Source organism: Narcine bancroftii, chromosome 2 (assembly GCF_036971445.1).
Source record: "Narcine bancroftii isolate sNarBan1 chromosome 2, sNarBan1.hap1, whole genome shotgun sequence".
In the NCBI taxonomy this organism is placed as follows: Eukaryota; Metazoa; Chordata; class Chondrichthyes; order Torpediniformes; family Narcinidae; genus Narcine; species Narcine bancroftii.
Genome location: NC_091470.1, coordinates 100,206,549 through 100,226,723, shown reverse-complemented (window position 1 = coordinate 100,226,723; position 20,175 = coordinate 100,206,549). Strand labels below are relative to the sequence as shown.

At 43.6% G+C, this 20,175-nt stretch overlaps 2 protein-coding genes across 4 annotated transcripts in view; one reads left to right on the top strand and one right to left on the bottom strand.

The window, feature by feature from the left end:
* usp39 (ubiquitin specific peptidase 39) overlaps nt 1-674 on the bottom strand; it is a 36,077-nt gene extending 35,403 nt beyond the window's left edge. For both annotated transcript variants that reach the window (XM_069917692.1, XM_069917694.1), the window contains exon 1: nt 626-674. The gene's annotated coding sequence lies outside the window, so the exon portion shown is untranslated. The remainder of the gene's footprint in view (nt 1-625) is intronic.
* Nucleotides 307-18,354, top strand: c2h2orf68 (chromosome 2 C2orf68 homolog). 2 transcript variants are annotated; one of them, XM_069917703.1, is made up of 5 exons: nt 451-541; nt 7,160-7,310; nt 13,582-13,697; nt 14,870-15,036; nt 16,098-18,354. In XM_069917703.1, exons 2-5 carry the CDS (start codon nt 7,276-7,278, stop codon nt 16,218-16,220), a joined length of 441 nt encoding a protein of 146 aa, XP_069773804.1. In that variant the 5' UTR covers nt 451-541; nt 7,160-7,275; the 3' UTR covers nt 16,221-18,354. The 2 variants fall into 2 exon arrangements, with proteins under 2 accessions (XP_069773803.1, XP_069773804.1); XM_069917702.1 differs by lacking the exon at nt 7,160-7,310 and having other exon boundaries at nt 307-541.
* Nucleotides 18,355-20,175: the final 1,821 nt, after the last annotated feature.

Below are 20,175 nucleotides of genomic sequence, written 5' to 3'. Positions count from 1 at the left end.
AGGAGGGTGGGGGGGGGAGGAGGGTGGGGGGGGAGGAGGGTGGGGGGGGGAGGAGGGTGGGGGGGGGAGGAGGGTGGGGGGGGGAGGAGGGTGGGGGGGGGAGGAGGGTGGGGGGGGGAGGAGGGTGGGGGGGGGTCTCCTCTGACTGTAAGAGGCGTTTAAGGCAACTTCTGCCAGTGGTGAATCTGTCTGCCTTGCAACAGGCAAAAGCAATTTCATGTAATATGACACTGTTTCATTACCATGACAATAAATTGAGTCTTGATCTTAAATGATCTAACCCTTTGCAACCCAAAGTGACTTGTTTGCAGTCGCCACCGGATTTGGGCGCCTTTGGCCTGAGTGATGCCAAGGTTGTTTTACTCCGGGTTAACGCTGGTCGTCCATTCCCCGCTCTCTGGGCGCCCGGGACGCGGACGCCGGCCTGCATGGAGCTCGGGGATGAAAGCTCCAGCTCGCGGGAGAAGGCGGCGGCAAAAGCCGCCCGTCTCGACATGAGCCACGGCTTCGTCCACCACATCCGCCGCAACCAGATCGCCAGGTTGGTGTCCGCTCATTTCACCGTTGCTGGGCCAACCGACACTCAAAAGTCGGAAATAGCCCGATAATTGATCGGTCTGCTCACCTATCAGAGGCCCGGATTTCTGTAGGGGCTTCTCCCAGAGAGGCGGGACCCAACGTGCTTGATTGACATTCAACCTAACCAGTCAGGATTCCGATTGATTAATCAGGGAGGAGCAGGGGCGGGGATATTGTCTGAGATGGATGATTGATGTTGGGACAGTGGCCCATTCTGATGACCTGAGCATCTGTTGGGTTGGTTCATTGCCCTACAACAGAACATCTCGGTCATGGGAAATGTATGGTTAAATCATGAACTTTTTTAGTGGAGGCAGGAATTTGTAGGTTGTGATGCTCTCGTGTAGACGAGCTTATGAAAGAGAGATTGTTGGTGACTCACCCGCACCAAAGTTGCCCAAGGTCCTTTATCAAAAATCATTCTATTTATAATGCTGGTAAATGTGAGGTTATCCACTTTGGAAGGAAAAATAGATGAGGCTATTCAAGATTCAATTTATTGTCATGTAATAAAGACTGTAATATTACATGAAATTGCCTTTAGTGACAGATTTGCCATCGGCAGAAATTGCCTGAAGCTCATCTTACAGTCAGAGAAAGAGAAGCAAAAGAGAGTGTTTCCCCCCCCCTCCCCCCCCCCCCAACCAGGTCATCGAGTGTCCGTAGATTTGCCTCCAGTGCTCCCACAGCCTCTGGAGTCACAGAGCCCAGTCCAAGCCATCGGCAACCCAAGCTCCAGATTCGACCTTCCGACACGATCAGGAAGCTTTCAGCGCCCTTGGCACCCTCTCGTATCAAATTTCCGATACCTGCTACCCCTTCAGCCATTCTTGAGCCGACCTCCAGCAGTCGGCAGCCGGGGTGAGCCCCTTTGACCGCATTTGCCAGCAGCTCACATTTATTATTTAAATGACAAGCAGTTGCAGCATGCTGGCTGCCGTGCAGAAGGATTTGGAAGTGCTTGTGCATGAATCACAAAAGGTTGGTTTGCAGGTGCAGTAGGGTGTCAAGAAGGTAAAAGGAATGTTAGCCATTGCTAGAGGGATTGAATTTAAAAGCAGGGAGGTAATGCTGCAACTGTACAAGGCACTGGTGAGGCCACATCAGCGCTGCATGGAGTTCTGGTCTCCTTACTTGAGGAAGGATGTACTAGAGTCAATGCAGAGGAGGTTCACCAGGTTGATTCCAGAGATGAGGGAGTTGGCCTATGAGGAGAGATTGAGTCGTCTGGGAATGTACTTGCTGGAATTTAGAAGAATAAGAGGGGATCTTGAACAAACATACAAAATTATGAAAGGCATAGCTAAGATAAAGGTAGTTGTTTCCATTGGTGGGGGAGAGTTGAACCAGGGGAGTAGATTTAGGGCAAAGATGAGGAGGAGCTGCTTTTCCTAGAGGGTGGTGAATCTATGGAATTCGCTGCTCATTGAAGCAGTGGAAGTTGCCTCAATAAATATATTTAAGACAAGGTTGGATAGATTTTTACATAGTTGGGGAATTAAAGGAAAAGGTAGGTGGAGATGAGCCTATCATCAGATCAGCCATGATCTCATTGAATGGCAGAGAGGGCTCAACAAGCCAAATGGCCGACTCCTCCTCCTATTTATGTTCCCATGCCGCACCTTTAATATTACAAAACATCTCAAGGTGCTTCACAAGTGGAGGTTAGAACTAAATAGGAGATAAGTTAATGAATGCATTTGTAGGAACATTTCATCACCTTTGTTTCAAAACCCTACCCTTCTTGTGATCAACTTAATGGTACATTTTTCCAATTTTTTTGTACAGTTTGCAAACTCTATAATGCAAATAAAAGTTCAATCCAAAGCTTTATTGGAAATGCAAATAAATATTGATTTTCCCTTTTATTTACTTGACCAAAGTAATATGCTCTCCCCTTCCTCCGTGGTAATACTCTTTATCTTGTAACAGGCCCAGAGAACCCCAAAACCCAGCAGCAATAGAAATTCACCAAGACAAATGGTTACTTAAACAAAAGTTGCTTTTAATTGTTTTTAAACATAAAAACAGGATCAAACTTTAATTTATTACTATTACCTTAACCCCTTTCTAATTCTAAGCGCACATGTATGTAATGTGTGTATCAGTTCAGAAAAGTTCTTTGATTCACAGTCCAATCTCACTCCTCCAAGTTCACTGGTATCAGGCAATACTTATACTGAGCTCAGAATTTAACATTTATGAATCTTCACCAGGCTTTGGTGCTTGAAAGGTAAGTGGTTACTGCTCAGAAAGGTCCTTGTTGGTTTTCAGAGAGAGATTTGTTGCTCGTTGGACACACACAACTGATTCCTTCCGATCAGCCACTTCAGTGTCTTACTGAAGAAACTTGCCCCATCAGGGTTTTTCAGATAATAACCTCTTTCTTTCAAGTCACCACAGAGTTCCTTTTCTGTTTCCCTCATCTCAGGCAAAGCAGTATTCAGCCAGCCATCTCCTCTTGTGTGGAGCACGAGGGCTTTGACCAGGCTGAATTCAGAACTCACAACCTGTCTTCCAAAATGGGGTTTCAAACAAGCTTCCAAAAGCCACTGCAGAAAACCAGCAGTCTCTCTCTCTCTCTCTCTCACATGTAGAGAAAAAGCCTGTTTGACTCTCTCTGCTTGCAAAAACGCATGACCTTCTTAGAACTGCACCAGACCCAATCTTCTGAGTTTGTTCATCTGTTGCTTTCCAAAACAATAATCCATTACTCCACAGCATGTCCAATTAACACCTACTTGTGAAGTCTCTATGGGCATTCTTTAAAGTCTCTACAAAGGTACTCGGAACCTGGACTGTCTGGCTTGAGCAGACCTCCAGCATTTTAAATGAGATCTGTTTTAAAGTGTTTGTATCTGTGTGTGACCTAACTAAAAACCCCAAAATCTATCTTCCAAAAACATACCAATATACAATATAAAATATAACATAATCCATCACAATTTTTAACAATCAATTCGATCCGAGTATGCTAATCATACTAACATTGAATCACATCAAGTATTCTGTGCTGTCAAAGATGTCCTTCATTGGATGAATGACCCGAGATTGCATCTGTCCATATAACCATATAACCATTTACGGAGCGGAAACAGGCCATGTTGGACTTGTGTAGATATCCCACTGTTGCATTCTCCAGTGGCGTGGCTAAGATTTATCCATCCACTATAATCAATCAGTTACTGGGTTTTTTTGTGGGACCTCGGTGTGAAAAATTAGAATAATTTTGTCACCTTTAGTATGCAATGTCCCATACAGTTGAATCTTCTCCTTCTGGCCATCCATCCCATAGGATGATGATGATTCTTCTCAGTCAGTTTGTGGGGTTTAATATGTGATACTCCACTCCTCAGAAAGGAACCTCATGACATCCCCTCCTGATGCAGCGGCATGGTGAGGTCCAAGACGGCAGGGGGAAGTTCTGTTGCAGTGAATGGCCAGACCAAGCTTCAATGCAAGGGATGCTGTTTCCATGCTTCACGGCACACGCTTGCTTGATTTTTTTTTTTGAAACTTTATTTAAAGATTTTATTACATGAATAAAACAAAGAAATTACATTTAAAGAAAAAATTAAAATGAATTATTGCAACACAACATTAATAACCTAACTTAAATCAATCTAACCCCCCCATTTATACCACTAAAAAAAACTATATATAAAAAAACCCCACCCTTCCCCCAAAATAAAGAGTGAAGAATTAATAAAGTTAGTAATATTATATATTAAAAAAAACACTCACAAACAAAAAAAATAACAAGTAAAAATATTAATTAAAAAAAGTTATCAAATCTAAAATATCACATATAAAACATATATGTTTTAAATCAGACTTAATTGCAAGTACTTAACAAATGGAGTCCACTTCAACTTATAAAAAGACATCTTATCTTGAATTGAAAAAGATATCTTTTCCATAATTAAACAAGGCTTCATCTCTAAATACCACCTATCTAAGGTTAGTATATTTCTATCTTTCCAAGTAAGCGCTATACATTTCTTAGCCACTGCTAAGGCTAAATAGATAAAAGAAATCTGATAATCATTTAAGCCTAAATCGATTAATGATTGCATATTCCCTAATAAAAATATATCAGGATCTAATACAACATAAATATTATATAAACTATTAAATATAGATTGAATACCTTTCCAAAACTGTTGCAATCGATCACAAAACCAAACTGTATGTAAAAAAGTATTAGCCGTCTGATCACAACGAAAACAACAATCTACCTTACTAAGACCAAACTTTTTTAATTTCTCTGGTGTTAAATATAATTGATGTATAAAATTATAATTAATCATCGCTAATCTAGCATTAATCAATTTCCAAATACTATTCTGACAAATTTCCATCCAAGCTTCTTCAGCTATTATAGAACCTAAATCTTTTTCCCATTTCAACTTATCTTTATCCCAATCTGTCTTATTTTCATTTTCTTGTAAAATACAATAAAAATCAGATATATACCCCTTTTTTGGTATGGAAAGTACATATTTCTCAAAACTAGTTTCAGGCAATAAAATCATATGTCGGCCACATACCTGTTTTACAAATGATCTTAACTGAACACGCTTGCTTGATGGCCATTGACCCTACGAGAGGGTTCAACCGCCCTTTGACACGTCTTGTTTTTTATCCTGCAGGGTGTCTAGCCACCCTCCGCCCCAGGCAAGCTGGTTTAGTCGCCGACCATGCGACGGGTAGTACTAAGTTACATGGTACCAGCAGCACTCAGTTGAGTGGACTGACACTGATGACAATTACTTTATAAAGTCGCTACTTTCATTTCCCTGATATTTTTTAAAGCAAAAATAGACTTTATTCACAATGAATTAAAAATTTTGTGAATAAATTATTTACAAAAGGAAAACCGTTCAAAGTCTCTTCCGATCTTTATTTTGGTAACCATACATTTCTGTCACTGTACATTGTTACATTCATTTCTATTTAGACCATTACCACCGCTGTGAAACCTTGTCATTACTCCCCCTCTGTCATTTGAGGAATTTCCCCTCGGTCTCAGCCCCTCATTGCCTGGAAACAAACAGACTCTATAGACTGTGGTCCTTCCCTGCAGCACCCTCATCACGTGGAATACGCCATTCATCATAGACATGTGATTTACATTGAGCTGCTGCAGCTACTGTGCAGACAGACACTGCACTCTCTCTGCACAGAGTTAACAGCATTAAGGTGAGGGAATGATCTGTCAATTTTTGGTCAAGAGAGGAAAGAAAATATGGCGAGAACATGCTGTTTGTTGCTCATTGATTAAAAGTAGAGTGTACAATCTTTAAAATTCACCTGAATAAATAGATGTAGTTTTGATTTTACTTTGAAAGGACATGAAGTGTTGAATTGGATTCAGTGGAGTCTTGGCCAAGATTACATCAAACTGCCTACCTTTACATTGGACAGGAGTGTCCAATCTTTCTTAACATAAGAGCCACATACCATAAACTTTAGATGTTTGAGAGCTGTAGCAATCAGGCCACACCCACTAACACTATCGTTAGCCCCCTTCAGGTGGCCTGAATGTAAAGCCGCCTAAAATACCCGAATGCGGGCGTTGGGAGGCCACCTGAAAGCGGCGAACCCATCCCCAAGGTGTACTTACTCAACCCACTTCTGGGAGGTATATTCTCCGCTTCTGAGTGCTCCCCCTTGGCACCTGAAAGCAGCAGCCTGAAAGCGACTAGCAGCTTTCAGGTGCCTAGGAGGGGGCAAGCTGATGACAATCAGCCAGCGACCCAACTCTCCGTGCCTAACGGCCCCCCAGAGCAAGACATCAGGGCTGGGGCGGCCGGCGTGGGACTACGGGGCTGGGAAAGCCGGCGCAGGAGGTTGCCCACCCCAGAACAGTTTTGTTGGAGAAAGTATTTTCCAATCCTTGTCTTACAAATCATCCATTTCCAAAATGCTGATAGATTGCAGATAGTGAAGAAGCCCTGTTTCAAAGGGAGCAATTTTGCAAAAGATTTATTTCTCACCAAACGTTAAGTTATTCTCTCTTGCTCCTTTTGCCCCTTTCAGGTGGTTTTGCTTGGAAAATGTGGCTCCGGAACCTTATGGGTGCGGACCTTTCAGGTGGCAGCGCTGAAGGCACTGTTCTGCCACCTGAAAGGTCCGCAGCGGGGAGAAGAGCTGCAAAGCAAACGCCAGTTCCTGGGGCTGCAGCGGCCGACACATGACGTCAGGGCAGGGGTGGCCGGCACGGGACATCGGGGCAGGGGTGGGTCGCGCCGGCCGTTCCAGCCCCAACGTCCCGCGCCGTCCGCAACAGCCCCAACGTTCCCGCGCCAGCCATCCCTGCCCTGACGTACTGTTAAAGGGTAGAGAGTTAATGCGAGTTGGGTAAAGTTTAAAGGAAATTTGTGAGCCTTTTTGTTTACACAGTGTGGTGGGTGCCTGCAAAGCACCATGAGGGGAGAGGGTGGAAGCTGATAAAACAGTGACAATCAAAAGGCAGATGCTCGGAACAGATATGATAGTTTAGTCTGGCATCAGTGTCAGTGCAGTCCATAGGTTGAAGGGCCTGTTCCTTTTTATATTTTTATGTGTATCCCCGAAGAATCTCGAGTGGTGCCTGGAAGAATCTCGAGTGTGGAGTTTGGATGTTCTACCTGCAGAAGTGCTGTACCCTCAGGTGCTCTGGTTTCCTCCTATGTCTCAAATGCTAGATGCCCGATGAGCTGCCTCAGCTTTCAGGTGCCTAGCAGCAGGTAGGCTGTTGATAGTCAGCTCCCCGCTCCCCGCTGGCAACAGTTACCCTCTCCGCTGCTGACACCTACCCTCCCCACTGGCGACACTTACCCTCCCCGCTGCCGACAGCTACTCTCCCCGCATATAAGGTATTGCTGTGAGCCGCACATTACACGGTTTGGCCACCCCTGACATAGGAGATGGCCATTTGGCTCCATGGTGGTCTCAACATCCTATCCCACCTGAATCTCATTTTATTCCCCTCCAACTCCATCTTTTACACATCCACCAATTTCTCTTTTTGAATCTTTTGCCACTTACCATAAGCACTGTGTAATAGATGAGTTTTGGGGACCAATTTTTCAGATCAAATTTGGCATTCGACTTTTACAGGGATACTATTTTTGTCCATAGTAAGTCCTGGATCGTATAAGTAAAGTGCGTGTTGTTCAAAGAGTCGGGAGCTCGGATGGGCGGGCGGGCAGGTGGCTGAGGCAAGTGTTCCCAGTTGGAGCATTAGGAGCTCGAATGGCTGGGCGTTCGGAGCCAAAAATACAGAGGGGGGTGGACTTTTACATGGGTCATACAGAATTTACATGTTTTTTGGGCAAAATTTACATTTTTTTTACACTCTGATAGCTGTGATTAGAGCACAGTTCTTGTAAAACAGGGGTCATGAGTTCAATCGTCACTGGAGCCTCATTTTCTGTGAGGGGCGCTAGACAAAGTGGAGACTGTCTCTCTCTCTTCTTTACAGTAGACAAAGTTAAAGAATTTCATGTATGTTACATTCTAAATGTATTAAGTGACAATAAAGGAACCTTTACCTTTATATACAGTACCTGCACTAAGGAGTAATTTACAAAAGCAAACTAACCTTCCAGAATATCCTTGTTGATGTGGAAAGAGATAAAAGCATCCGGGAAAAGCCATGTATTGAGCACACAAATCCCATACGAGACCATCAAGGACAGAATCAAATCAGGAGTGGGAAGCAGCAACACGAATTGCTCTGTCACTGTATACCAACAAGTCTCCAGCATTTCTGATTTAGAGGCAAGAATGGTTCTGGCAGAGCTAATAAGACTATAATAATTAAACTAAATTTTCTTAAAGTTGAACTTTTATATACAAGAGATATAATCCTACTCATCTAATAATAGATATTCCTATATTTTTAAAATCAATTTAACAGATGAAAAATACTAAACTAAAACCCCTGATATCTGACACCTATGAGATCTACCCTTATAGACTAACCACAGTATCTGATGGGTGTCCAGGCTTGATCTGCCAGTTTGATTCTGATCATAGAGCTACAATAATAATCAGTTTATTGACATACACATTGTACAATCTACATTGGCACTGAAATTCTTACTTGCTGCAGCCAAGCAGGTACTCCAAATTATACAGTACCTATGGGGATTGGTAGATGGCAGATAAGCAAATTTTCCAGTTGCTTGATATTGCATGGTGCAGTACTTTGATTGGAGAACTAATGGTGAAACATGTTAATTTTAAACATCAGTATTTTTAACTTGCTTATTTTCCACAATTTTTTTTGCCGGTTGCTTGAATTCTGGATAACAGGGGTTTTGCCATATTAGTGCCTGAGGAAAGAGAAATAAGGTTAATGTTACAGGTGGGGAATATTTTCATCAGAATTGTGAAAATTTCAAACTTAAGAACGTTTTACATTGCCGTGGAGAGGAGGAGGGAGGGAGAAAACAATTGGCTGCTGAAGGTTTCACAGGAGTGTTAAATACAAGGCAATGAATAAGGAAAGAGAGAGGAAGAAATATAGCTTGTCCTGAGAAATGCATCATGCTGGAAGCCCCAGCAGAGATGAGTGCTTCCGTTTGCTTCAGTGCCTCGGTGTGTTGTCAGATGCAGTTGCTGATAATGGGGGCTCAGTGTCACCTATTCCAATGGGACAACTCTGTGGTTTACTTTTCATTCAGAATCTGATGGCAGGAGGGAAGAAGCTGTCCTTGTAAAGCTGAGTGCTCGTCTTTAGGCTCCTTTACCTCTTTCCTGATGGTAGCAGAGTGAACAGGGCATGCCCTGGGTGGTGAGGCTCCTTGAGGATAGAGGCTGCTTTCTTAAGACACAGCCTCATGTAGATGTCCTCGATTGAGTGAAGACTGGTGTCCATGAGGCCAGAGGCCAAGTTAACAACCCTGTGGAGTTTTTTCTTGTCCTGAGCGTTAGCACTTCCATGTCAGACAGTGATGCAACCAGCAAGAATGCTCTCTATGGTACACCTGTAGAAATTTCTGAGAATCTTCAGTGACATACTGAATCTCCTCAAACTCCTTACAAAGTATAGCCATTGGTGAGCCTGCTTTGTGATTGCAATTCACCTCAGCCCTTAAGCTGCCTGAATTTTAACAGCTCTGACCCATTCATCTTGGACTAGTGCAGGAACTAAGCAAGAGTATACACAGGCCAGGTTTAATACCTCTCAAAGCAGTATTAGTATCAGGACCAACCTTAGCACATATTTAGAACAAAAATGGGAGCAATCCATTTTATAATAGGCTTGCTAATATCAAATCTCAAGGATGAAGCAGCAGTTGTGAACAATTCCCATTGTGGGAAATGATGCTGGGGTTGGCTTTTACTCATTCACCCCTTTTCTTGTTCTTCAGGTTCAGTGATGGCTACTTCCGAAAACATGGTATTTATGGTCTTTCAAATTGGAAGTTCTTTGGAGGACCAGAGTAAATCCATAGAGGTCAATTGGCCTTGTATCAGCAACCGGTCCCATTATTGTTGTCCAAGCAGATACCCATAACATGGTGCACCAGATCTGTTGAGGGGTTGGAGACATCTCTGGCCTGCAAGATCCAACATTGTATCTTTACAGCTTGCCCTCCTATTTATATCTCTTCACCCCCCCCATTCGCTTCTCTCACTCCCCATTCTCTCTCTCACCCATTCTCTCTCCATCCACTCTCTCTCTCTACCCATTTCCCCCTATTTCTTTATTTTTGGCCCCCTTCTCCCACTCAGCACTGTTGACTGTACTTTCCACCTTTGCTAGTGACTGGAGGTTGACGGATTGGCAATTATTTGGCTTTGCCAATGAATCTGCTTTTTTTTTGTGAATTAGGTACACCTGGGCAATTTTCTACGTATCAGGTAGATGCCGGTGCTTATAATAAAACAACTTGGCAACGAGTTCAGCTAGTTCAGGAGTGCAGGTCTTTAGTGCCAAGGTGGGACATCTACAGCTGCTACATCAGCCTTGTTTTCTCCTATACAATCGGGAAGGCAAGGTGTGGACATGCACAGAATGTCAATGAACAGCTGGGTAATACCAGCAACATGTGGTGCATGTGGCAAGGGATCAAGACCATAACAGAACACAAGACAACCTTGGAATTTAAAAATAATGATACTTCCGTTCCGGACAGATTGAACATCTTTATGCCCAGTTCGATGATAAGAATAGGCTGACACAAAAGAAAGCTCCTTGACCCCCTGACGAATGGGCACCCTGCATAGTCACGGTCGAGGTAAGGAGAACCCTATCCAAGGTGAACCCATACAATGCAGCAGGACCAGACAGCATACCTGGTCAGGTACTGTAGGACTACAAGACCAACTGATGGAAGTCCTTATGGACATCTTCAACTCATCACTGCAGCAGTCCATCATCCCGGTACCAAAAAAGGGTAATAGTAACAAGCCTCAATGACTACTGCCTCGTAGTACTCACCTCCACCATTATGAAATGCTTTGAGCTCATAGATAATGTCTGTCCACTCCATTCTAACCACCTGGAAAATAATGCTGCATGATGGTTTCCTCCCACCATTCGAAATGTACCAAGGATGTTGATTAATTGGGTGTAAATTGGGTGGCATGTATTTGTAGGCCGAAATGGCCTGTTACCATGCTGTATATCTAAATTTAAATATGCCAGGCTTCTGTTCATTGACTTCAGCTCAGTGTTTAGTATGATCATATGTGGAGAAGTTGTTCCCATTGGGACTCAACACCCCTTCTGTAATTGGATTCTGTCCAGGTCAGCAGCAGAGTGTCGAGCACCGTCACGCTAAGCACTGGCATGCCTCAGCTCGCTCCTGTTCTTGTGACTGACCCATGAATGTATCGCCAGATCCATCTCAAACAGAGTCACCATGTTTGGAGATGGCACAACAGTCGTTGGCCTCATCAGCAACAACGAGGAGTTGCACTACAGAGAAGAGGTGGAAATTTTTGTGATATGATGCAAGAGTAACAACCTGAATCTCAACATGGACAAGACCAAAGGAGATGATCATGGACTTTAGGAGGACCAGGAATGGCCACCATCCATTACACATTAATAACTTGGTAGTGTAGAGAGCACAAAATTCCTTGAAGTCCACCTATTTTGGACACTCACATTTCCTCACTTATCAGCGACTGTACTTCCTGACAAGACTGAAGCGGGCAAGATGATCGGCCACCATTATGTCAACCTTCTACTGGAGCTCTATAGATATATCCGTCCATGGTCTTATGCACTGCTGTGTGACATGGTTGCTGTAGACCATTGGATCAGAGATCAATCCACAGGACCATAAAAACGGTAGAGGGGATCACTTGGGTGTCCCTCAACCCCACCCCCCCTCCCCCACAATCAACATGATCTATCGAGATCATTGTTTGACAAGGATGTGCAAAATCGTTGAGGACCCCCAACCACCCTACACACAGCATTTTTCAGCGACTCCCATCGGGAAAGAGATCCAGGAATATCGGAGCCAGAACCACCAGGCTGAGGAACAACTTCTTCCCAAGGGCAGTGAGAATGCTGAACAACTGAATGAACTGCTCACACTCACCCTCTGAAATACTACTATTTAATGAAGTATATTTCCTTACTTTTATTTGTGTTTATGTTTTGTCTGTGTGTATGTTATGTCTGGGTGTGTGTCTGCGTGTTTTGCACCGAGGACCAGAGAACACTGTTTCGTCAGGTTGTACTTGTACATTCAGATGACAATAAACTTGAACTTGCTTTTTTGCTTTTAAATCTCAAGGTCTTACTTTTTTCGATCACTAAAATCCCTTCCAATACTATCTTAATCCTGCGCCCTTGAATATCAAGTCGCTGCACTTTGGATGGTTCCCATTTCTCCAGGCTCCAAACTCCGGAGTTCCCTCCCTTGAACCACTCCACACTCAGCCCTCTTTAAGGCATTTCTTAAAACCTACCCCTTTGACCAAGCTTTAGATTATTTGCAATCTTCACGAACGAAGATTTAGAAATGATCGCAGACAGGGCATGTCCTTCGAGCCTGCACAATGGATCTTTTAGGTGGACTACAGTGAGTGCAGTATTGGTCCTACCTTTTACACCCAGGGTTTATCTGCCTAGCAAACTGGGTCGGTGACAGCCAGGTCCCCGGGTCGTAGGTGTTACATAGGAGTGCCCCTCTCTGAGATGGATGGCCTAATGAGGCAAACAAACCTTCTCTTAGGCTAGCTGTCAACCAAGGCTAACGAGCCCAGCCTACCCATCCAGTTATACCACCGGACGCTCGGTCACGCCATGACTCAGTGAAAACGGGGGACACCAACGAGAAGGTTTTACTACGGATGCAGAAAGGTAGGAGAGCCCATTTGCAGTGACCTTCCGTCTGTCAAGCCAGACAGTGGCCACGCAGCGATCACTACATTGAAGAAAGGAGAAGCTATATATTACACATGCACTTTCTCTGGGTGAGTGGAACTTCAGGCCCAGATCTCACCCGCTCCCATTATTTGCCTTAATACATTGTTACACATCTCTGGATGGGATCGATAACCTTACGATATTTTACGGTGTTAAAAATACCATCCAAGTACACTGTGATTCATTCTGGTCACAGTTATCACAGCTGTGTATCTCTCAAGACCCATCAATTGTACTCAATTTCAGTTTATTTGTCACATTATACCAAGTACAGTGTGAAGGGTTCTTTTATGAACAGACTAATGAGTCAGCCTTAAAATTAACACAGCCAATATACAGTAGAAGAGCAGAGTTTACAGACTGTAGTTTCATTGAATTATAATGAAACAAAAATCAATAAACACCAAGCAGAGGGAGCACTATTGTGGGGTTCATTCATGAGCTTGATAGCTGTGGGGAAGCAAGTGCCTTAAAGCCTCTTGGTATCCACTTTCACACACTCAAGCCTTCTCCTGATGGGAGGAGGGAGAAGCGTGTCTAGGGTGGGAGACAGGAATTTTAGAGGGACAAAGAGAGACCAAGGATTAAATAAACATCTTTCTGATGGCCTCTTTTAGAGATGATTATGACAAGGAAATGAGACAGGCAAAGGAGAGGCAGAAGAAGAGGCAGACTCCTGCTCCAGTCCGTCCACGCAAGCCTGACCTGCAGGTGTACCATCCGCGCAGGAGGAGTAAGTACAGCCCTCTCAGTTTTTGACTGGATAGTGGGACATTAACACAAAATTACATTTCAATTGCAAGATCACTACTGTGGACAAATCCTTTATTGGTTTCCACCACTCAGGAAACTCCTAGGTCTCATCCATGGATTTCAGCCAAAGGCTGGATGCAACATTCTCCATTTTGTGGACAGAATGTAAACGGCATCTGGACTTCTGCTTCCAGTTATTGCACAGCAGCAACTCTCATTATAAATTGTATGTGGCAGGAAATCAAAGATAACCTCTTGTTTAAACAGTCCATTAGAATACTCCAGTTGATGCTAATGAAGTCTGCCACCACAGGATCTGGTCCATTTGCGCCCTCACCACGATTCAGGGCCCCAAACAGTCCTTCCAAGTGAAGCAATATATCACTTGTGAATCTGCTGGGCTCATCTACGGCATCCAATGCTTCTGTTGTGGTCTCCTCTACATCGGAGAGACAGGACGCAGACAGAGAGATCATTGAGCACCTCGGCTCTGTGCACCTGCAATAGTGGGGATCTCCCAGTGACCACCCATTTCAATTCTCCATCCCACTCCCTTGCTGATATGACTGCCCATGGTCTCATGCATTGTCAGACTGAGACCATCCACAACTTGCAGGAACAACATGTCATCTTCTGTCTGGGCACCCTCAAACCAAATGGCATTAACATCGACTTCTGCAGTTTCTGTTAAACATCCTTCTCCCTTCTTCTTCCCCTGTTGCCTTTCCCCCATATCCCTCTCTCCCCTCTGTCCCCTTTCACAGAACCAAAATAATTTCTCACCTTTCCTCTCATCATATCCTGGTCTGGATTCCTCCCCCTGCCAGACTTTCATCTTTTTCTCTCCAGTCTTTATTCTTGCACCTTTTTTTTGCTTATACCTTGAAGAAGGGCTCAGGCCCAAAACATCAGCAATATACCTTTACCTCCATTGGATGCTGTGAGACCAGCTGAGTTCCTCCAGCATTTTTGGGTGTTTTTACTACAATCACAGCATCTGCAGACTTTTGTGTTTCACGCTAATGAAGTCCTGCCTGTGTAGAAGCTACGAGTGAAGGGTGGGGTGGGAGGAATGGGTGGTGGGAGGGTAATTGGAGAGGTGTAGGCATCAGGGGCAGTCCATGTTAGATTCACTTATGGTGTTCTTTGTAGATGGAGCCAAGAATTTCTCTGGGTTTGAATGTGAGGAGTCAAATGAAAGCAGTTCAAGCAGCGATCCAGAGCCACAGAATTCCACAATGGAATCACAGAACACAGAGCTGTTCTGCCTGGATTACCAAGCAGATGATAAAATTGTTACATCCATCATAATTCATCAGGTAAATTTACCACTTTGTCTATTGGTAGGTGCCGGATGTGATTTTGCCAGTTAGTGTTGTAAGTGGCAGACTAACCACTAGGGGGCACTGTCTATTGTTCAACTATTACATCAACCATACTCTTCCATGAACTTTATCCACTGCTCACATTTTTTTTTAAATCAAATAGAATTCCTGTGGATGAGTGATCAGGCCTAAAGTGTTTATGGATAACTACAGAGGTTTAACGGTGATTCTTCTCGTGGTCAAATGACTCCTCATTCAGATTCTTTCCAGGCACATACACAAAAGTTAGCTGGTTGGAAGCACTGTCCTGTGCTGTGGGTGAAGCTGCAGGGGTGGGGAGAGGTTGTGAATAATTAAGGATAAAAATTTAAAATAAATATGTAACTTTTCATAACTCGTTCAGTGTGGTAACAGGCCCTTTCGGCCCACGAGCCCGTGCCACCCAATTACACCAAATTGACCTACAATCCTAGTACGTGTTTGAAGGGTGGGAGGAAACCGGAGCCCCCAGAGGAAACCCATACAGCCATGGGGGGAATGTAAAAACTCCATGCTTGCCGCTCACTGGCGCTGTTACAGCAATGTACTAACTGCGCTGCCCAAAAATAAATATATAAAAGAGCAAACTAGCTGATGTTATCTGGAATCCAGTCTCAAAGGCATTTTTTTTGCAACTTTGAACAGGACATGTAACAGAAAGGAAGATTTGCAGGGTCAATGAGTAGAAGCAGTACAGTGGGATAAAATCACACAGCTCTTTCAAAGAGCCAACTCTGAGAAAATGTACAGTAAAACCCCAGTATCCAGCACACATAGGGATAGGTAGGTGCCGGATGTGATTTTGCCAGTTAGTGTTGCGTGATTGGCAGACTAACCACTAGGGGGCGCCAATTTTAAACTTCTGGATTTATTTTCCTTGATTTTTTTTGCTGGTGCTTGAATTCCAAATAATGGGGATTTTACTGTACATTTCTATGAAAGCAAGTCTGAGAAAAACTTAATGAGGTGACAGCAAGATCAAGTAACAACATATATTTCTTTCTCTCTTATTGCAGGGTGATGACCCCAAGAAAGTGGCAGAAAAAATTGGGTGTAAAAATAGCTTGGAGCCTTTGATGAAGGAAGCCCTGAGGCTGAGAATCCAGGAGGAAATTGAAAAGAGGATCTCAAAGCGTTGAGTGCAACTGCAATTTCATTGGGCAATCCAATTTTGTTTTTGCTTTGTGTTGTTTTTCTCCATTTCGAGGTGATTAATGAAGTGTGGAGAGAGTTGAGGCCTCAGGGCCAGGTGCAGGGTCAAACTGGATCAAGAACGAAGGAAAGAAAGCTGTAAAGAGTGGTGGCCATGCCTTGAATTCCTTTCGGGAGGTTATGCGCATTATTCATCTAAATGCCAAATTCATGGGAGCTTCAGCCACATTTAGTACCAGCTCCACAATTATAGTGCAACACCAAAAGAATGTCAACACATTGACACAATATTATCTTGGAAATTAATTAAACCAAAGTATTAATTTTTGACAAGTATTTTAACAATTATGCGGTAAGAGGATGTGGTAGGATCCTTGCCAGGTGCAAGTATTCCCAATTCCACACAGAAGGTGCTAACAAGAATTCCAAGAGTTATCCCACTCTTCAGTTTACAAGAATCACAGGATATAGAAGCAGGAGTCAACCCATTGGCCCATCAAATCTGCTCCGCCATTCTATCCATGAGCTGATTCATCCTCCCACTCTATTTGGGAAGGATTCAGAAAAAAGTGGGACTCAAGCTATTTATAGCCATGGTACTTTTCAAGGACCAAAGAAACTGTCATCTGAATAACACACAGAAATGTTACAGAACAAGGATTGGATTTATGTATACACATTTGCCTTGGTTCTGAGCACGCAGGCAGGGTCAAGGTAATGCTACAGTTGACTGGGGGATTGCGATTGACCACAACCACTGTTCCTGTTACTGACTGCTATCCCCAACTCCTCTGCCTGCTACAAGTGTTCTTCACCATACTCCAGCCAATAATACTGGACAACAGAATTTTTCCAAAAGGTTTGCTTCCTGAAAAAATATTGGGAATTATGATTGACAACTTCAAGCTGGACACAAAGATAATTTCAGATTTATTGTATCACATAGGAAGTTGGAGAAACATTACATTAATTTTTTATTGAATTTAGCATCTTTAATCAGATAATAATGCTGACACATTGCATTGGTTCAACTGACCTAAAAATGTCTTACTGCTGATTTTCATTTGTACTCAGCATCTGATGCCTTTCATGTCAGTGACCAACAATAGTTGGCCAGAACTGATGGATTCCAGTTGCCCTGATACCTCTTTTCCATGGTCACAATGTCCTGATGAAACCTTTCCCCATGTTCATCACTGACTGCACCAAGATCAGCAGGGAAGGAGTCCAAGTGCGATTGCAGAAAATGAATTTTGAATGGCATGTAGCACTTCATGGTTTTGTATGCTTGAAGTAGACTTAAAATATGACAGAAAAATCACAAAAATAGGTTATAGCTTAAAAAAAAACCAAGACATGATAGGAAAATCTTAAGGTGATTTTCATGATCAGGAGCCAAAAATCCATAAAATACAGGAAATGCAAGAAAAAAAATCTTCATTGTCCAGTGCAATGGCTAGCTGATCTTGTCATTGGGCAAGTGTACTAAACCTAGCAGGAAGTTTACTTTGTGGAAGGCATGGTGTCAGATTTATCTTCCTTCCTGACTGGCCTCTCAATCATAAAGTATGAGGTTTCAGACATTTTTAATTTTTTCAATCATCTTTGGGCAGAATAATTGAAAAAGAATTGCATTTTAAAATAGTCTTAATTAGCTCAGTTACTCTTCTCTTTGATCATGTTTTCCAAAAATCCAGTGCTTCTCTGGATGTGAACTGCTTTGAAGTGTCCCGAGTTTATGAAACTACTGTCGTCTGCCTTGTCTGAGGATTTAAAAAGGGGTTTTGAACATTTAATAAATATTTATTTTAGTTAGATATTTTGTCCCCAAATTTACATAAAACCCAGAGAAACACACGTACTGCAGATGCTGGAATCCTGAATGAAAAAGGAAGTCTCGGCAGGTCATGCAGCGCCCATGGAGAGAAATGATCAATGTTTCAGATCGATAAAGGACCCCTCTCCAACCTGAAATTCTGACTGACCATTTCTCTCCACAGATACTGCCTGACCCTGAGTCCCACCAGCTTTTCTTTGTTCACTGCGTACCAACTACCAGTACCAGTTTATTCTTTATCCCAGTGTGTGTATGTCAAATAAACTTTGTACATTTCTAACATATCTGCATATTGTGCTCATTTAGAACAGTCAGTATATCTAATTCCAGATAACATGCACTAAACTCTTTTCCTTCCTGTATTCTCACTGTGAAGATTAATCTACTCTTACTCAGCAAATATGAAGAGAACTAATCAAACAGACTGAGTAAATATTTAATCATACTAAAAGTGTTAGAGAAAAGATGTTGAAACAAAACTAGCCAAGAGGAGGTAAGAGTGTTTTTCAGCCAATGAGTTATTGATGCGTGTAATCGGTTACTGGGAGTGGTGTGGAGAAGAAAATGTATATGGACTGTGAGCCAACTAACGTGACCTAGAAAATTTACAAGAGAGCGTCATTAAGAAAATAATAAATACTTATTGGCAAAGCACAGGTTGATAAGAACAGGCCACCAGGAGGTGTCAGGAACAAAGTGACAAAGTAATAGAAAGAGTTAGAGAAATCACAAGAATGCCTTTGGTTTTCCAAGTGCTACTTAATGAAGCACCAACTACTTGAAAACCAGAAAATCAAGGGATTAAAGTAGTTCTGATTAGAGTCTTCCAAAGTTCTCTAGCTTCCTGTAAACGGCTAGTAGCAAATATGACTCAAAAAGTAATCTGCACAAAGAACTCCAAGGGGTAAGCAGTGTCAGTGGGGAAAAAAAGTTTTCAGAACTCTTCATCTAGCATCTTCATTCTCCTGCGTCTCGAGCAAAAAGGATGCACTGCTTAAGAAAGGAAGAGAGAGAAAATAGGAGCTATCAACATGTCAGCCCAACATCAGCATCAGCATGAAGGATTTAATAACAGAGTGTAGCGTACATGCTACGATGAGTGTGGAAGGAAGACACACGCGTGCGAGGAGTCGAAATTGAAGATTGCTTTATTGAACCGGAAGCTCTGCTTATGTGGGCCCCTGGTGCTCGCATCACCAGAGCGCCGACCTCAGATTGGCTGGAGTTCCCGCCAGAGTTCCCCGTCTTACAAGGTGTGGTGTCACCCCCAGGTCACCGCTTTCATCAGCCATTTTGTGGGCCAGTTTGTGAATCCATGCATGGGCCACTACACGACATTCCCCCCCCCCCCACCCCACCCAGAACCGGCAACCAGACAATTGTCTGTAGCCTTAGGTGGCCTGCTCTTGTATCGTGTCCAGATATCCTGGTTTCAGGCAGTCGATAGTAAAGGTCTCTTTATTGCCGATGTCAAGGATGACTGTGGAACCATTGTCGCTAATGAAATTACCTTGTAGGGCCCCTTGAAGGGTTGTTGTAATGGTGGTATGTGTGCGCCCCTCCTCGCAAACTCATACCGGCAAGTCCTTAGGTCATTTGGGACGCTATGCTTGGGCTGGCTATGCGGTGGGGGTTGCCACAGAACCAAGGACCCCAGCTGCCACCACAGGCTCTTGCTGCAGGGTCTTCAGGTATTTATCAGGGGCCAGGAACTCCCTGGGGATGATTAATGGCACCCTGTACACCATCTCCACTGCTGAGGCATTGAAGTCCTCCTTTGGTGCTGTACAAATTCCCAACAGAATCCAAGGCAGTTGGTCCACCCAGTTAGGACCCTTCATCCGGGCCATCAAGGCTGCCTTGATGTGCCAGTGGAAGCGCTCCACCAACCCATTGGCCTGTGGGTGATAAGCCATGGTGTGGTGGAGCTGCATCCCCAAAAAGTTAGTTCGTGCAGGTCTTGGCCCACTGGCTGACTTGGTTACGGAGGCCATGCCAGACAATCCTGTTGGCCACCATTTTGACTATGGTGCAGATGGCAGGGTGGACCAGGTTGTGAATAGCCTCGAAAACCTGGTGTCTCCGTGCGGCCAGAACGAAGGGAG